The sequence below is a fragment of the Zea mays genome, chromosome 2 (genome assembly GCF_902167145.1).
Source record: "Zea mays cultivar B73 chromosome 2, Zm-B73-REFERENCE-NAM-5.0, whole genome shotgun sequence".
Classification (NCBI taxonomy): domain Eukaryota; kingdom Viridiplantae; phylum Streptophyta; class Magnoliopsida; order Poales; family Poaceae; genus Zea; species Zea mays.
This window is the reverse complement of record NC_050097.1, coordinates 41414769-41432180: the sequence shown is the minus strand read 5'-3', so window position 1 is coordinate 41432180 and position 17412 is coordinate 41414769. Positions and strand designations below refer to the sequence as shown.

The following is a 17412-nucleotide window of genomic DNA, read 5'->3' as shown; positions in this document are numbered from 1 at the left end:
GCTCTCGGGGCTCGTCCATTTATACTCCTACACACACGCACACGTACGCGCGAGCTATAGCTAGCGGGCAAGACGTCGTGACGTAGAGAGTAGAGACGATGACGCCTGCCGAACCGCGAGCTAAAAGGCGGCTACGTGTGTGTGTAGAAGAAAAAGGGACGTATATCGTCGGTGTGAGAACGTTCGTGGTAGCTGACAAGTTCAGCTTCCCTGCTAGACTCGGAGCTAGCTAGGTAGGAGTAGGACGACTCTGTACTGTTGACGCTAAACACTAGCCACGAACGCAACAGCCACGAAACTTGGGCGGCGCGCGCGCGGGTGTTGCTTCTCCGATCGACGGCACTACTACGATCGAGCACGATGACGGCGACGCGGATGGAGTGGACATTTCGTTCCAATATAATGCCGTTTTGGACCGCTTCAGCTACAAGCCAAATTAAAACGACTGGCGCGCGCGCGCGCGCGGCGGGATAGCACTAGCAGGCAGCAGTCTTGGGATCACATCGGCCCCGGCCCACCAGCCGCTGCCAAGGTTGAAGGATTCCAAGCAAAGATGGCTTTTTTGTCAAATGAGCAGGTGATCAAGCGCTACCGGTAAAGTGGACTCAAGGAGTCAAGCTACAGTAAATCTGACTGCATTTATCTTAGCTTGTCCACAATTCAGACAACGCAGATTCATTATCAAACAACCACCATACATATATAAAAGTGCTATATATATATAAATGTGATCTTAATTAGTTGACGCCGATCGATAAAAAGATACTGATACTTGAATATATATTTTTTTTCATGATTTTTGATACATAAAACCAGCCATAAACAGCATCCAACACGTACGATTAGCTAGCTAGAAGCGCCTAAACCTATCAACCGGGAAAATATGAGGGAAAATATGAGGGCCTGATTACGATGTGCAATCCGGGAAAATATGAGGGCCTGATTACGAGATTAGCTAGCTAGAAGCGCCTAAACCTATCAACCAACGAATCTACGAAACCCTAACGACATAGATTTCACGTTAAAGCAGCAGGAAAAGGAAAGATCTTATATACCACTAACAACGAATATATGATGATTGAGATCCACAGCGATTAACATCTCATTATCCTTCGTCCTCATGGCGATCACCACCGCGCTAGCTATACCTCTCATCGTCTTAATTATCTACTCCACCCGTGGCAACGACACCATCAAGAACAACGACAGCAAGCTAGCATGTAATTAAGGGGAAAACAGGAAGAGAAGACCATAACCAACTAGTTTTACGAATCAGAATCAAGCCTTAATTTCCCTCCGGCCGTCTCTCTTCTCTATTTTCTCTATTCTCTGGGTCTTCTTCCATTCATGTGTGAATACAAGGCAGCAGCATCTCATCAAAATGTGTAGGTCTTAGGTTTTATGAGGAAGACATCGCGAAGAAGGCATGACAAAAGGGGTATGGTTAGCATCGGTTTGTCTTCCCTTCTATAAATCTTGGAAAAAATATATCTTTATGATTCAAACTTCAAATAATACATATGATCGAGTAGTCAAATAAGGTGTGCTTGGTTGAGCTCAACGTATTCATAGTCTCTTATCGTCCATACGAAGAACAGGCAAAAAATTGTCAGACATTAAGTCGTCTATTACACGTACGATTTTCAATTTACACTTTCTAACTAACAAAACATATTTGGGGGCCATAAGATCCTGGTGGACCATCAGGCCAAGGAAATGGAAGTTGGACACACCTTGAGATTAGTGAGTCATGCATGGTGATGATGAATGCATGAGTTTTGCTAGTGTAAGTGCTTCTAGCCCTTTAGTGAATTTTGGTTGATAGAATGATGACATATGGTTAAAGGTTTGGCAAGTTTGTTAAAGCATTGAACGGGGATTTGATTTTAGAATACAACAAACACGTAAATATAAAAATCTGGAGCAAGATACTTCTCTAATATGAGTCTTTGACGTATAGAGGACACTATGGGAGAGAAATAAGATATATAGAGAAGAATCTTTTAGAGAAATATGTAAAGGATAGATATAGATGATGGATATAATGATAACAACCTTAGGATACAAAAGGCACATGGAATTGGACAGAGTTCTAGATCCCCAGAATAGGTCCTTCAGAAGAAGTCCAGGATAAGGAAGAATTTAGATTGTGAAAAGGTCCATGGAGTTCAGAAACTACACAAAATATTAATTACTTTTGCTGCTTCAGTAAACATCTTACAATAGGAAATGTGCAATTGGCATGGAGTTTAGAACTAACAAATTTCTACTCACATGTGGTAGTCAGTCTAAATTTCTCTTTGGTGAGGTTCCTCCTCCGCATCCTTGACTTCATGGCCTCCAAGCAAGTCACCTTACACAGTCCGTACCCAACTCCATTCATTCTCTCTACCTTTGGCTACCTTTCTGAAGCTTTTGTGGTGGTAATGCCCTGAGTGGCTATTTTTCACCATTTCTTTATCCTCCAGGCCTCCAGCAGTAAAACCCTCTTTGACATGATTTACTTCCAACTCCGATCTAGCTCACACTACTAGACTCCATATATATCAATGGACCTCTAGTAACTGGGAGCATTGGTGGACACCTAGGTCTATGCCTTTGTTAGGTTGCAGGCATGCCTAGGGATGCCGATGGTAGAGCCAAATGTCAACCAGACGGGAGCATTGGTGGACACCTAGATTTATGCCTTTGTTGGGTTGCAGGCATGCCTAGGGATGTCGATGGTAGAGCCAAATGTCAACCAGACCTGGTGGGAGGACCTGCCTAACTTAGATATGTCATGGAAGCCATCCTGGCCAGGATGGATGAGCAAGCTGAAGCAGGGCTATCGACAACCTCTAAATTGGATTTCTGGTGCCAACCTTTTGTACCTACTTTGTATTTAAATAAAGATTGCTTCTTTTAATTTAATTTTACTGCTCGTTTTGTCCCTTAGCATCTCAAGTTGCTAGCTCTTTTGCCTCTAGGCCATGCAGACCCTCAGGTCCATATGTGTCTATTAGATCCTAGGGTAGGACTATTATACGAAGCACCTTCTTTTGGCCCTTGAACAGTGGTTGTCCTAAGGACATATGATAGTATGTTGTGGGGTTCGGGGCCCTTTGGTGCCAAGAGCCCTAAGAATGAGAGGCAATGTTCATCATAGAGTCTGAGACCCTTAGCAGCATAAGTCCCAAAGAATTGTCCCTTTTGGCCCTTGGGTGCTACGAGCCCCGAGAATGAGGGGCGGCAATAGCTATGAATGTAGGGTAGTCTAGACTACTTCTGCATGCAATCTTAGAGAAATATAGAGGATGCTTCACTGTCCTCTATATAGACTCTCCTCTCCTCTATCCATTTTATATTTTAGACAATGGATTAAACAAAAATAAAATATGTATAAGACATTTGAGAATACAACAAACACGTAAATATAAAAATCTAGAGCAAGATACTTCTCTAATATGAGTCTTTGATGTATAGAGGACACTATGAGAGAGAATTGAGATATATAGAGAAGAATCTTTTAGAGAAATATGTAAAGGATAGATATAGAGGATGGATATAATGATAACAACCTTAGGATACAAGAGGCACATGGAATTGGACAGAGTTCTAGATCCCCAGAATAGGTCCTTTAGAAGAAGTCCAGGATATGGAAGAATTTAGATTGTGAAAAGGTCCATGGAGTTCAGAAACTACACAAAATATTAATTACTTTTGCTGCTTCAGTAAACATCTTACAATAGGAAATGTGCAATTGGCATGGAGTTTAGAACTAACAAATTTTTAGTTTATGTTGCCGCAAATATTTAGTTATCATAGAGTTCAAGAACTACACAATTATCAATTACTTTTGTTGACGTAAACAAAAACTTTGTAGAAAAAAGTTATATATTTGTTATGACAGTGGGTATCCGAATTGTTATAATAAATTTAATTTTTAAATATATATATATATATATATATATATGAAACTTGATGATAATCTTTTCTTATGTTATCAAGCACAATATTATAAATAAGAATAATTTTTGCATGAATTGTTTTATATATTATTTATTATAAAAAATATTTGTATCTGTTAAATTTATATATATCATTTGAGAAGATATATGATAAATTTAAGATTTACCTTTTATGAATCTTTGTACGGTCAATACTAAAAGAGAATAATATAAATTTATATAGCAGATTCTATATTCTATTTATTCACAATCACATAAAAAGACAAAAAACTGATATCCAAATAAATATCTTATAAAGAGTTACAGTTTCATGTCCGGCGAGTTCAGGTGCTCACAGTGACATCTTTTAATTTAAGTTTCAGATATAAAAATGATAAAAACAAAGAGAGAAAGGAGTTCGTGTCATTCAAACCTACCAGAGGAACTTTCCTGCAGGTCCGACCGAGCTGGGGTCTTGGCTTTAATTTGGGTTTGATTCTGATTCCGACTGGCCGTCCTTGACGACGTGTTCGGAGATTTCCTCGCCGGCCTCTCGGGAGCTCCTGCGTCGCCTTCGTTGCCCTCTGATTCGAGTGTGCGGGAAGACCGGGGAGTCGGCGCCCGTGGAGCGGGTGGTGGTGAGCGAGAGTGGACAGGATGACATTAGACCATGCAGATTGCACTGATGACCAGATTAAAAAAAATGGAAATTTTACCTCTTAACAGTGGGAGTATATATATACGTGTGTGATTACATTGGCAAATATGAACTGCATGATATGTCATGCAACGATGGCTTTACGTGCGTAGACGATACATGCATGCATATATATATAGCAAGCTAAGTGATGATATGAGTACTTCATTATTATGCTCATATGATATAGTATACGTAATACGTCTACCGAAACATATATCTCGAATAGTAAGTAGCTTTATCACATGACGTGGCAACTGTCGTCGGCTCGCTCGACCATGGGCAGCGGCGGCGGCGGCGGCGGACAGTAGTAGTAATTGGGCCAGCAATAATACGGCGGCTCTTCCGGTTTCTTCTCGTCCTTCTTGTCCTTCACTTCCACCTTAACGATGTCAGCGCTGCGGCAGACCTTCTTGCGCAGGTAGTTGACCAGGAGGACGGTGTCCACGCCTTCTCCTTCCACCTCCAGCCGGTCCTTGCCGTCGCCGGTGATCCCCACCTTGCTCACCCCTGCAAATATAATATATGGAGGAGGCACGTACGCTGTCGTCACGCTTGCAGATAACGGCACAAGTACTGCCACGCTTCATTCCAAATCATGCATACGGCGTCTAAAAATAATGTATATGTACCGACAAATTTGGATGCCAGCTGCATGGCCTTAGACCGGTTCTTGGCGTTGGGTACGCCCAGCTTGATCACGATCTTTTGCTGCAAACAACGACGTACCAGCATCAGTTCTTTGATTTGCAGGGCACTGCATGATGCTAGCTGCTGCCGGATCGGTTCTCGATCGAATGGAGAAGAGCAAGACGTACGGATCGGAAGAAACCATGGTCATGCACACTACCTTGGACATCACGTCGCCCGCACCCCCAACGCCGGCGTCAAGCTAGTAGTATTATTGCAATTGCAATCGACTTGATGATGTGATGGGCTGGCCACACTGCTCGACCGATCGACTTGCTCGTGAAGTAGCTAGCTACTCTCGCGGCTAGTTTATATACACACGTACGTACGCGCGCGGGGCCAACGGTGCGGTCCGAGGCTAAATAGAAGAAGACTAGCTACTAGTATAACACTAAGCTGACGGTATAAATTACCGCGTGGATTGTATTGATGTTGAGATGGGAGGATGTGAGCATGTTGTGGACTTATCATATATAGCCAGAGAGAGTTCACAGTTTGGTCAAAATTTCGCTGAAATTTCAAAAAAGTTGGTGGCGGCCAAAAAAAAGCAAAATTCTATAATTAATACACACTAATGCATAGCTATATAATTCTACAATAATAATTTTTTCTTCTCTACTCCATAGATGTATGATCATAGACCATATGCTAATATTTATTTAAATCTATTTTAAAAAGAAAACATACTATATATGCAGGTTTTTTATAAAAGAACTTCCACTGAATTTCACGAGTTTCTCTAAAAAACATACATATGCATACAGTACTGTTTTCTCAATATCTAACTACAGGTCTGCAGTTATACGAGTGGGGTCCGATTATATGTGTTGAACACCCGGATCTCGGACGGTCCGCGCTCCCGCGATGAGATTAACTCCAGCGATTATCTTTATCTCGTGCGCGGTTATCCATCTAATCACAAATGATTTGTTAGAATATGTCCAGACATCCCTTATATATAAAGGGGCACAACTGATTTAGAACTCACGAACACATTCCAATCGAACCAATTACTTTACTTATCATTACTTTATCATTCATGTTCTAAGAGTAGATGTAGTCTAGCCTTAGTCGTAGCTTTTCGCATATCCACTTTCACCCTTATTCGACTCTACGTCGTCTAGCTAGATCCGTCTTTAGTGGTCTGACGACCCTAGAATCTTACCCCTCTCGAGGGGCAAGATCTAGTTATCCATTCAAGATACACTACCTCGATTGTCTCTTAATTCCTAGATGACTCCACATCGTCTATGACTCCACATCATCTAGGGACGCTCCGGGTGACCTATCGACCGGAGCACCCTAGGATCTCTCCCCAAGAGAGCGAGATCTAGATTCCAGTTAGGAGGAAGACGACCATGCGCTATCGTGGACTGTCTGGCCTAGAGCTGCAGACCATTTGCGCTGCCGCGGAGGGCACCGCCAGGCGGTACACCCCTAGTGATTGGCGTCCAGATCGACGCCAACACACTATTTAGTGACTCCACCGGGGAACCATTTTCCTAAAAGATTTTGTGTGGCACCCCATTGTAAGTAACGCCATGACATCCGACGTTATTCAATCTCCTAAAAATTCTTTATGTGACAATCAGATTAAAAGTGTGGACGAATATATAGAGGAATTAAGGTGTAAGTTAGAAAAAATGTGTACGTCCAATTCTTTGCTACGAGAATTGGGCACCGAAACAACTATGCCAAACATATTGGCAACAAATGGGTTTTCTCAGTCCCAGCCATATTATGGTATGCCGACAAACTCGTATTTGGGGCAACCGCTGCTGTCATCTTCACTATGTGATGGATCGGCTCTGAGCACGGCTGAACCGTCCTACCACGATCTCGGACCGTCTGGCTCCCCATCGGACCGTCTAGCACCTTACGCCAGACAGTCCAAATTCACGCAGAGCCCACCAAAAGGCTCATCTAGCATGACCGGACAGTCCGGGTATAGTACCGGACCGTCCTGTCCCTTCGCAAACCGTCCAACTACACAAGTAGGTCCGTTCGAAGCACCGAAAGCCACCTGTGGTCAGCCTAGTGCAAAAGGCCGACATAAATATAGCCGGCCACCTAAGCCGCAGGAGCCAAAAAGGTTACACGTTGCTAAACTTGTTTGGCTTACTAAAGCGTCCCGATCCTTTGGGACTCAAATGTGATACAATTACTAGTCCCAGGAGGCTAGTAACCACATTCATTACTTCAAATAGTTACAGAGTTTGAATAATGTTATTACAATACCGGGGGATACAAGCTCGAGAGTGAGCCGAAAATCATAAAGCGCAGTGGAAGGTAAAATAGCCCAGGCCACAGGCAGAACTGGGTGAAGACACAGCCCCATCAATCAAGCATAGCAGAAAAGAAGTCTTCAGCTGCTGAAAAACATAAATAAATCTGGGTGAATACACTAGGTATTCCGCAAGCCCACCCGGCTCCCGTAAAGAGAAAGTGACCTATATTATACATGCTTCATATAGTGGAGTTGAAGTCACTCATACTTTTTTCGGAGAAAGGCAGTACTCGTTGTTTTAAGGTTTTCCCAAGACAATAGAAATAACACCTGCTGGACCACCACTGAGCTTCCCGCTCCCGTGGCACCACTTTCTTTCCAGAACATACACACACATTTCCCTGTTCCCGGTTGTAGTAGAAACACTAATTGTCATACCATACCAGACTCGTCCATACCAGTGGACACGGACTATTCGAATAGGTTTATACTCTGGGCAGAGGGGTACACTTTACCCACTAGTCCGGCTCTGCGATCTCATGGCCAATGAGATCCGAATCCGAAACTCTTTCCTTCCTTGCATGTCCTAACCTTAACGGTTATACCAGAAGGAGTCGGGCCACCGCCATGTCCAAACCGGACAAAACTTTCCCCCTCCTTATCCTCCCGGTGCTCCCCAGCCTTCATAACCCTGGGGTTGGATCGTACGAGTTCAGATCGAGTGGCTGCCCACACAGCCTCGAGTGGTTGTACTTTTTATGAGTACAGGTAATGAAAGATGACAAACCGGTCCTTATACGAGAGGACAATCCTTCTGCTCACGCCTAAACCTGCTGAGCCAACACCTTAGGCCCTCCCCTAAACCAGGGAGTCCCTGATCATCCTACTCACCAGGTGATGAGGGTGAATACCCTTCATCGCACACTTTTTGGAAAACATGTTACTTGCACCCTTTTACTTACCCCATATCTTTTAATCAAAGTAATAGTTAATGCAGGCTCTCTCATGCTCACCATGCAATTCGATTCCCATCCCATATTCCAGGCTTAGGCAGTGGTAGAGAGAAATAGGTAAATAATGCATCAAGGGAAGGATGGACTTGCCTTCGTCGAAGCTTTCCTGGCACAAGAGGTTTATCTTGGAGGGGTCGGGTTCTTGCCCTTCTTCCGGAGCTATAAGTTCCGGAGGATCGGATCCCTCTTCCGCTAATCAAACACAGATAATAACAATACATCAAACATAGTGACTTTATTGGGGTGTGCAAATTCTTATACCTTATTATTTTTGTGCCCTATAATTTATTTAGACTATTTTTGGTGCATAAAATATCAGCATATAAATATATATATGAAAATGGGGAAAAGAAATGGGAAAAAAAGAAAAAGGAATTTCCAGCAAGCTGGGCCGGGGGGGGATTTCGGCCCACCAGGCGCGAGCGCGCGCGGGGGCGTGCTTGCGGCCCAGTTGGCCCAGCTGTGCGGGGCGACGGCGGGGGACGGCGCCGTGGCGCGGGCCCGCACGCCAGAGAGAGGGAGGGGCTGACGGCGTTGACGACACGGAGGAAAGGGGGGGGCTCGACCGGGGTCCGGCCGGCGGCGAGTCCCGCGGCGGTTCTCCGCCGTGGGTCCGGTTCTTTGGCGGGGAAGCGGTGGCGAAGCACGGGCGGGTGAAGGGGTCACGGGGGTGGGGTGAATTGGACCGGCGGTGGCCTATGGCGGCCGGTCCGCGGTACGGTGGCGAGTGTCCGCGGCGGTGATGCCGCCGGTGCGGTTGCCGGCCACAATAGATGGGGAAAAGTGGCGCCCTGTGACCGTGAGAGTGTGGTGGAGCTTCGAGCATAGTTTAATTGGACAGAGGATCGCTAGAGAGGGGGAAGGGAGCTCACCGGAGCGACGAGGGAGGCACGGAGGCGCTAGCTCGATAGGCTCGGGGAAGAAGGTAGTGGAGATGGCCGGAGCTGTGTGGTGAAGACGGGGCTCGGGCGGGTCCTTTTATAGGCGCTCGGGGGAGGGAGGGGGATTGTTGGGGACTTGTTCTCAAATGCTATGAATTAAGAACAAGGCAACATAAAATGTTAAATGTTAACGTCCTTCGTCCATGAAACATTATTCCCTTGAGGATAATGAACCTTGGACGAAGGTTGATGAGAATATAATTACGAAGGTTAAGTCTTCGTAATTAAATTTTAATAGATTGTATAAGATAACATAAAATAAAGGGTATAAAAAGGTAAATGAATCATAAACGAATTATATTATATTTACTCAATATATTGAATCATTGAAAACAGTTATACCTCTGCCTTGGTAAAGATTGGTTCCCGAAAGATGCGACAGCAATTACCAGAATGCGTGAACAGTAAAGGAATACTGTTCACTATTTATAGGCACAGGTCGCAGCCTGTGAAGAATTACAATTACGCCCCTCATAAAAGTTTACAACATTGACTCAGACCCTTATGGGCTAAAAGGTCATTCTATCTTTAAGTCGGTTTGTAATACCGAAGCTTCATGAAGAGGAACCTTCGGCCATCCCATACAAACAGCTTCATCCGAAAGCCGCTTCTTCCTACAAGACCTTCGGCGACGAAGCATAGTCCCAACAGGGATGGAGGAGACGGCGAGCACCGGCGAGCTCGCCATGATGGCGGGAGTGGCGCTAACGCCGATTGAGATGGCTCGGGCAGGCGGGGGGGGTGAGGGGACAGCTCGAGTACAGTGGCGGGGTTGTCGCGGAGGTTGGGCGAGCCTTAATGGCGAGGCGACGGGGCGAGGGGGGGCTCGGCGGCGGATGCGCTGGTGAGGGATGGGCGAGAAAGACGAAGCTGACAGGCGGGCCCTGGCTGCCAGCGAGAGGGAGCGGCGCGAGAGGGAGGGGGACGAGACGCTGACGGGCGGGGCCAGGCTGTCAGCGAGAGGGAGCGGCGCGCGGAGCTGGGCCACCTGGGCCGGGGAGAGAGGAGGGGAGCGCGGGCGTGCGGGGGCTAGTTGGGCCGGATTCGACCCAGCCGAGGAGGGGGAAGGAGTTTCTCTTTTTTTTCTTTTCTTTTTCTAATTCTAATTCCTTTCTTTTCCTTTTTCTATTTTTGTTTCTTTTTGTTTCTTTTTCTTTTGAAACCAAAAATATTCTCTAAATGATCTTGAGTGATGAATATAGTCTATGTGAGGTGCTCTAATTATTTCAAGTGTATGCATATGAGAAGGGGTTCTAAGGGTAGAGTTTAAGGGAGAAAAATAAAATAAGGGGGGATTAGGAGGTTAGGGTTTCAAACCTTGGTTGGGATTTTGGGATGTTACAAACCTACCCCACTTAAAGGAATCTCGCCCTCGAGATTTAGACTGGATTTGAGAAAAGATAAGGGTATTCCCTCCTCAAGGAGTCCTCACTCTCCCAGGTAGCTTCCTCTTCTCCTTCTCTGCTCCACTGAACTTTACAGAGCTTCACCTCTGAGGTGCGGGTCTTTCTGACTGTTGAATCAAGAATCTTCACTGGCTTCTCACGATACTGAAGGTCTTTCTGAATCTGCACTGTCTCTTCTTCGATGTGACTTTCTGGTGCTTGCAGGCATTTGCGGAGCTGGGATACGTGAAACACATTGTGGATGTCGGACATGGATTCCGGTAATTCCAGACGGTATGCTGCGGGTCCTACCCTACCAATGATGGGATAGGGACCTATGAATCGCGGTGCTAGCTTTCCTTTTACTTGGAACCTCCTGACACCATGCATTGGAGAAACCTTGAGGTAGACGAAGTCTCCTTCCTCAAATCGGAGTTCCCTCCGCCTGTTGTCCGCATAACTCTTCTGCCGACTCTGAGCTTCAAGTAACCTTCTACGGATCAGTGCAACTTTCTCTTCCGCCTCTTTGACAAAGGCAGGTCCTTCTAGTGCTTTTTCCCCTACGTTGGGCCACATGAGAGGGGTCTGGCATTTCCGTCCATACAATGCTTCGAATGGCGACATCTTGATGCTGGCCTGATAGCTATTGTTGTATGAGAACTCTGCGTAGGGTAGACTGGATTCCCAACTTCTATCAAATGCTAGCACACATGCTCTTAATAGATCTTCGAGGACTTTGTTGACTCTTTCTGTCTGCCCATCTGTCTGAGGGTGATAAGCGGTACTGAAATCTAGCTTGGTGCCCATAGCTTTCTGAAGGCTTGTCTAGAATTTGGATGTGAACTGGGTTCCTCTGTCTGACACTATCTTTCTTGGGATGCCATGGAGTCTGACTATCTCCTTGAGATAAATCCGGGCAAGGGTGGCTCCTCCAAAGGTAGTCTTCACTGGGATGAAATGGGCTACCTTGGTGAGGCGATCTATTATTACCCAGATGGAATCATTCCCTTTTTGTGTCCGGGGCAGTCCGGTTACGAAGTCCATGCCTATTTCTTCCCACTTCCATTCAGGCATCGGAAGGGGTTGCAATAGGCCTGCAGGTTTTTGGTGCTCGGCCTTCGTTCGTTGGCAGATGTCACATCGGGCCACATACTGAGCTATTTCTTTCTTCATCCCTTTCCACCAGTATCTGGTTTTGAGGTCCAGGTACATCTTGGTAGTCCCTGGGTGGATGGAGTAGGCTGAGTTGTGAGATTCTTTGAGCAGGACTTCTCGGGCCTCCCCTTTTGGTACACACAGACGATTTTTGAACCAAAGGACTCCTTGGTCATCTGTCCTGAGGTCCGGGGGTTGTTCCTTGCGGGCTTTCTCCACAAGTCTTGCTGTCTCTGAGTCTAGACGTTGAGTTTTGCATATGAGGTCTTCCAGCATTGGTTTGACTTCGAGACAGTCATTGTTTCCCAGACATGTATTTAGTTGAGCTGATTCTTTCTTCCAATCCTCTAAAAAGTTGGTTCCCTTTATTTCGAATGGTTTGCGACTGAGGGCTTCTGCTACCACGTTGGCCTTCCCGGGGTGATAATGAATTTCCAGGTCATAATCCTTGATCAGCTCTAACCATCTTCGCTGACGGAGGTTGAGATCTGGTTGAGTGAATATATACCTCAGACTCTTGTGATCGGTGAAAATGTGACATTTGTTCCTGATTAGGTAATGCCTCCATATCTTCAAGGCATGCACTATGGCTGCCAATTCCAAATCATGGGTGGGGTAATTCTGTTCGTGCGGCTTGAGTAGGCGCGATGCGTAAGCAATGACTTTCTCGTTTTGCATTAGCACACACCCTAAGCCTTGCCTCGAGGCATCACAGAAGACGACAAAATCTTGATGAATATCTGGTAGTGACAAAACGGGTGTCGTTGTGAGTTTTTCCTTTATGATCTGGAAACTTCCTTCACATTTTGGGGTCCACACAAATTTATGGTCCTTGAGAAGTTCTGTCATCGGTCTTGCTATGCTGGAGAATCCTTTGATGAAGCGGCGGTAATACCCTGCCATTCCCAGGAAGCTCCGAACTTCACTGACGTTGGTCGGCTGCCTCCATTTTGATACTGCTTCCACCTTGGAAGGGTCCACTTCTATTCCTTCTGCGGTTAAGATATGCCCAAGGAAGGCTATCTTTTCCAATAAGAATTCACATTTACTGAGTTTGGCATAAACTTGGTGTGCTCTGAGTTTTCCGAGGACGATCCGAAGGTGACACTTATGGTCTTCGCGGTTCCTGGAGTAGATAAGGATGTCGTCAATGAAGACTACGACAAACTTATCTAGCTCTTCCATAAATATTTTGTTCATGAGGTTCATGAAAAAGGCGAGTGCGTTTGTCAGTCCGAACGGCATCACTGTGAATTCATATTGCCCGTACCGGGTGACAAATGCAGTCTTCTGGATGTCTGCTTCCTTGATCCTCAGTTGGTGGTAACCAGACCTTAGGTCTATCTTGGAGAAGTACTTGGCCCCTTGAAGCTGATCGAAGAGGTCGTCAATCCGAGGAAGTGGATACTTGTTCTTGATGGTGACTTCATTTAACGATCGGTAATCAATACACATTCTCATGCTTCCATCTTTCTTAGAGACGAACATGACTGGTGCTCCCCAAGGGGATGAGCTGGGACGAATGTATCCCTTTTGCTGAAGATCTGCGATTTGAAGCTTCAGTTCTGCTAACTCGGTGGGAGCCATCCGGTATGGTCTCTTTGCGATGGGTGCCGTCCCAGGGATCAGATTTATGTAGAACTCCACTTCTCTTTCTTGTGGCATTCCTGGTAACTCTTCTGGGAACACATCCATGAATTCTCCCACCACTGTTATACTTCCTGTTGCTAGACTGAACATCATTGGGTCATTAGCGGGTGGCTGGGCCTGACAAGAGACTGACTTTCCCTGATGGTCGGAGAGGAGGACTGTCTTGTCTGCGCAACTGATGACGCCTTTGTGTTTAGTTAGCCAATCCATCCCTAAGATCACATCAATTCCTTTGGATGGCAAGACGGTTAAGTCTTCTAAGAATACTACCCCACTTAAAAGAATTCTGACTTGGGAGCATTTGAGCTGGCATAGAAGGTCAGACCCTGGGGTTTGGGTGACCAAGGGAATCTCTAGGGGAGTAGAGGGAATGCCATGCTTTTCCACAAAACTTGTGGCTATGAAGGAGTGGGATGCTCCAGAATCGAAAAGTACGGTAGCAGGAGTAAATTCAACAAGGAACTCACCGAGCACTACTCCTGGAGCTTGCTGAGCCTCTTGGGCATCGACGTGATTCACTCGTGCCCTTCTTTGGTACGGGGTCTTGTTCTGCTGGCTGACGGAGAAGGGCGCCTTGGGGGCGGATGCCGAGGTATTCTTGGGGTCATTCACCGAGTTGGAGTAGGCGGGTTCTAGTGGCTTCAGCTGCTGACAGTTGTTCTTGAAGTGACTAGGATCACCGCAGTGCCAACACGCATTCGCCGGGGGTTGGTTGCTTGCGACTGAGGGGGCATGGAAAGAGCTCTGACTCTGCTGGCTGAACCGTGACGGGGTGGGTCCAGCTAGTCTACTGAAGTTTGGCCCCTTGGGTGGGAATCCAAATGATCGAGTCTTCTGGTGCCTGTCCTGCTGCTGTGCCCAGAGAACCTGGAACATTCTTTTGAGATGCCCTTTTTCTTCCTCCTTTGCCCTTTCAACTTGCATGGCCTTGTTAGAAAGGTGAGAGAAACTGAGGAAGTCTTGGCTAGCCAGAATTGTCTTGAGTTCTGGCCTGAGTCCCTTCAGGAAACGGGCCATCTTCTTGCCCTCGGTACTGACATCATCTGGCACGTAGCGGGCTAACTCTATGAACTTGTGCACATATTCGCTGACAGATCTTCCGTCTTGAGTCAGTTCTCGGAACTCGTCCTCCTTAAGTTGTACAAGTCCTTGGGGCACATGGTGCTCCCAGAAAGCTGCTTCAAATTCTGCCCAGGTAGCATCTCTGATGGTGACGTTGAAGGTGTCCCACCAGGATAAGGCCATCCTGGAAAGTTGGTGGGCAGCCAGTTGAACACGCTGATTTTCTGGGCAACCAATGACTTCCAGCTTTCTTTTGATCGTGCGCATCCAATCGTCTGCATCGAGGGGGTTGCTTGATCCGGCGAACGTGGGAGGCTTGAGTCTCAGGAAATCCCCCATTCTGTCTTGCGGTCTTCCACCATTTGGTCGTTGATTTTCCAGACTTCGAGTGAGGACCTCGATGAGTCGGGTTTGATTGGCTAGAACTTGGGCTAGGTCTAAGGGTAGTTGTGGAGGTGCGGGGAGGTGGGTTTCACTTTCCTCTCTAATGGCTTCCCCTTCAGCTCTCAGGGGAAACCCTGCTCCAATCTCGGAGGCGGTAGGCGTGGTTTTATCCGAAGCCATCTGCCAGGGGAGAGAGTCACTATTATGCACATGCAAATTGTTTTCAACCAAGTCATTTTATTCATTACACCAGCACATTACAAGCATAAGACTACTACAGGTGGAACTACACGAGAGCGTTCCCTGAGGTACTACCGAACTATTTCTCTAGGGTATCCCCAAATTCCTTGAGAAGATCATCAAGGCTTGCTAGGGATATATCTTCGGCGTCGGACTAATCATCTATTCTGGGGGAGGTGGGGCTGGAGGGGTCTTCTTCTTCTTCTTCTCTGTTTGGCATCCTTGGTTGGTGGTCTTCTTCTAGATTTTCTTCTTGGGAGCGAGCTTCCTTAGCTTCTTGTCATAGTCCATCTTTAAGGTTTGATAGGCCTCACGGGTGTTGGCTTCCTCGCCTTCTGCTATGTCGAGACTCTCCTGGAGAGATGCCTTCTCTTGCTTAAGCTCTTTGACCTGCTGCTCTAGGCTTTCCACTCAGGAGTTTAGGTGGGTGCAGTGGGAGGAGAGATCATCGTAGTGGTTGTCGAGGGTGTGGAGGTATCCGGCCATGTAGATGATGGTGGGGTCATCTTCTGTGGGGTCTCCTCCTGACAGAGCCTGGAGTCTTTTCCTCTAGGTGGGGGTATTTTTGTTGCTGGGTGGAAAATATCGAAGGGGGTCTCAGAGATCTCTCGGCTGTAGTTTTGGCACAGCTATTTAAGGGCTTTTCGGGCAACACTCTGGCAAGTGTCTGGAAAGCGGTGCCCGATGAAGGTGACTTGGAAGTAGAGATGTCAATGGGGAATTCCCCATCGGGTTATAGCATCTCATACCCATCCCCATCATGTTTGATCCGTCCCCATACCCATCCCCATACCCATCATGGGTGAAAAACTCATCCCATACCCATACCCATTCGGGTTTCGGGTCCCCAATGGGTCCCCATCCCCAATTAAGGGATAACTAGGTATTAACAGGTAGCACAAACTATCTAGATTTCAGACATCACCACATCGACAAGCTAGCACTCATCTATGAACAATGATCTATTCATCCATCCATCAGAAAAGAAATAAGTACCTCGAGACCGATAGAAGAAATGGAGAAATGGAGTTTGCTCACCTTCCTTGGTCACCATCTGAGTTTGTTGGCGCCTGAGAATCCATGGTCGTCACCGTCGTCTAGGCAGGGCGTAGCATATGGCTGGTTATTTTAGGGTTTTGTTTTTTTGCTAGTCTGCTAGTTGCCTTGCCGTTTTGCCTTGTTGGGCTAGGACCTGGGGCCTGGTGCGCTGTCGTGCTAGGCTTGGTGGCCAGCTCGGCCTCAACTCATTCATACAAACACGACAGGTGTACACATATGAAATACCCATGGGTAATCGGGTTCGGATTATTGCTTCCCAAACCCATACCCGTTTACCCAATGGGTGGAGATTTTGTCCCATATCCATACCCATGGGTATAATTTTTGTCCCATACCCGTACCCTAATAGGGGAATTCCCCACGGGTTATCGGGTATCGGGTCCCCATTGACATCTCTACTTGGAAGGGAGGGTGGTTTGGGTAGTTTCGGCTTTCTCCCAGGTAGACTGCCATAGAGCACTTTTCTAATCCATTTTCGCGGTATTCCTTCCAGACATATTCGGGCTTCTTGCGGATCCCCATGCGTAGCGCGCAACTTCGTAGAAGTTGAGGAAAGCCTTCCTCCTCTGAGCAATAGAATGTCCTAATAACCCATGGCCTTCCATCTAGTAGAAGAAAAGAAGGGTCTGTTAATATCGGGGAAAGGAGGGAGAGTGTTTCTTGGGGGTAAGGGGTGTTTTCTTGTTAAGGCAACTTTTAAGGTCATGAGGGGGACGGATATCCCCCGGGTCCACTAGAAGGGTAATAGACCTCACGAAAGGCCCAAGAGCCCAATAAATCGTGAGGTCACTCCTTCATGGGCCTGGGGAGAAATGACCAGTGAAGCAGATCGACATAAGGCCGGGTGGGCGCAAACCCGGACGTCCCCACAGCGTTGAGCAAGCGACCGCAACAGAAGATCCGACTTTCACGCGCTGGAGCCCCGTACGACGGAACCAGGCGAGGATAAGTCGGCAGAATCATAGGAAGATAGACAAAAACGT

General features: G+C 46.6%; 1 protein-coding gene across 2 annotated transcripts; it reads right to left on the bottom strand.

Annotated features, from left to right (window-relative positions):
• Window positions 1–4221: 4221 nt before the first annotated feature.
• LOC103646335 (uncharacterized) lies at window positions 4222–5653 on the bottom strand. Of its 2 annotated transcripts, none has more exons than XM_008671068.2 (3): window positions 5442–5653; window positions 5256–5334; window positions 4222–5133 (listed from the first exon to the last, which is right to left on the bottom strand). In XM_008671068.2, exons 2-3 carry the CDS (start codon window positions 5278–5280, stop codon window positions 4865–4867), a joined length of 294 nt encoding a protein of 97 aa, XP_008669290.1. In that variant the 5' UTR covers window positions 5281–5334; window positions 5442–5653; the 3' UTR covers window positions 4222–4864. The 2 variants fall into 2 exon arrangements, with proteins under 2 accessions (XP_008669290.1, XP_008669289.1); XM_008671067.2 differs by having other exon boundaries at window positions 5474–5651.
• Between the last annotated feature and the right edge of the window lie 11759 nt (window positions 5654–17412).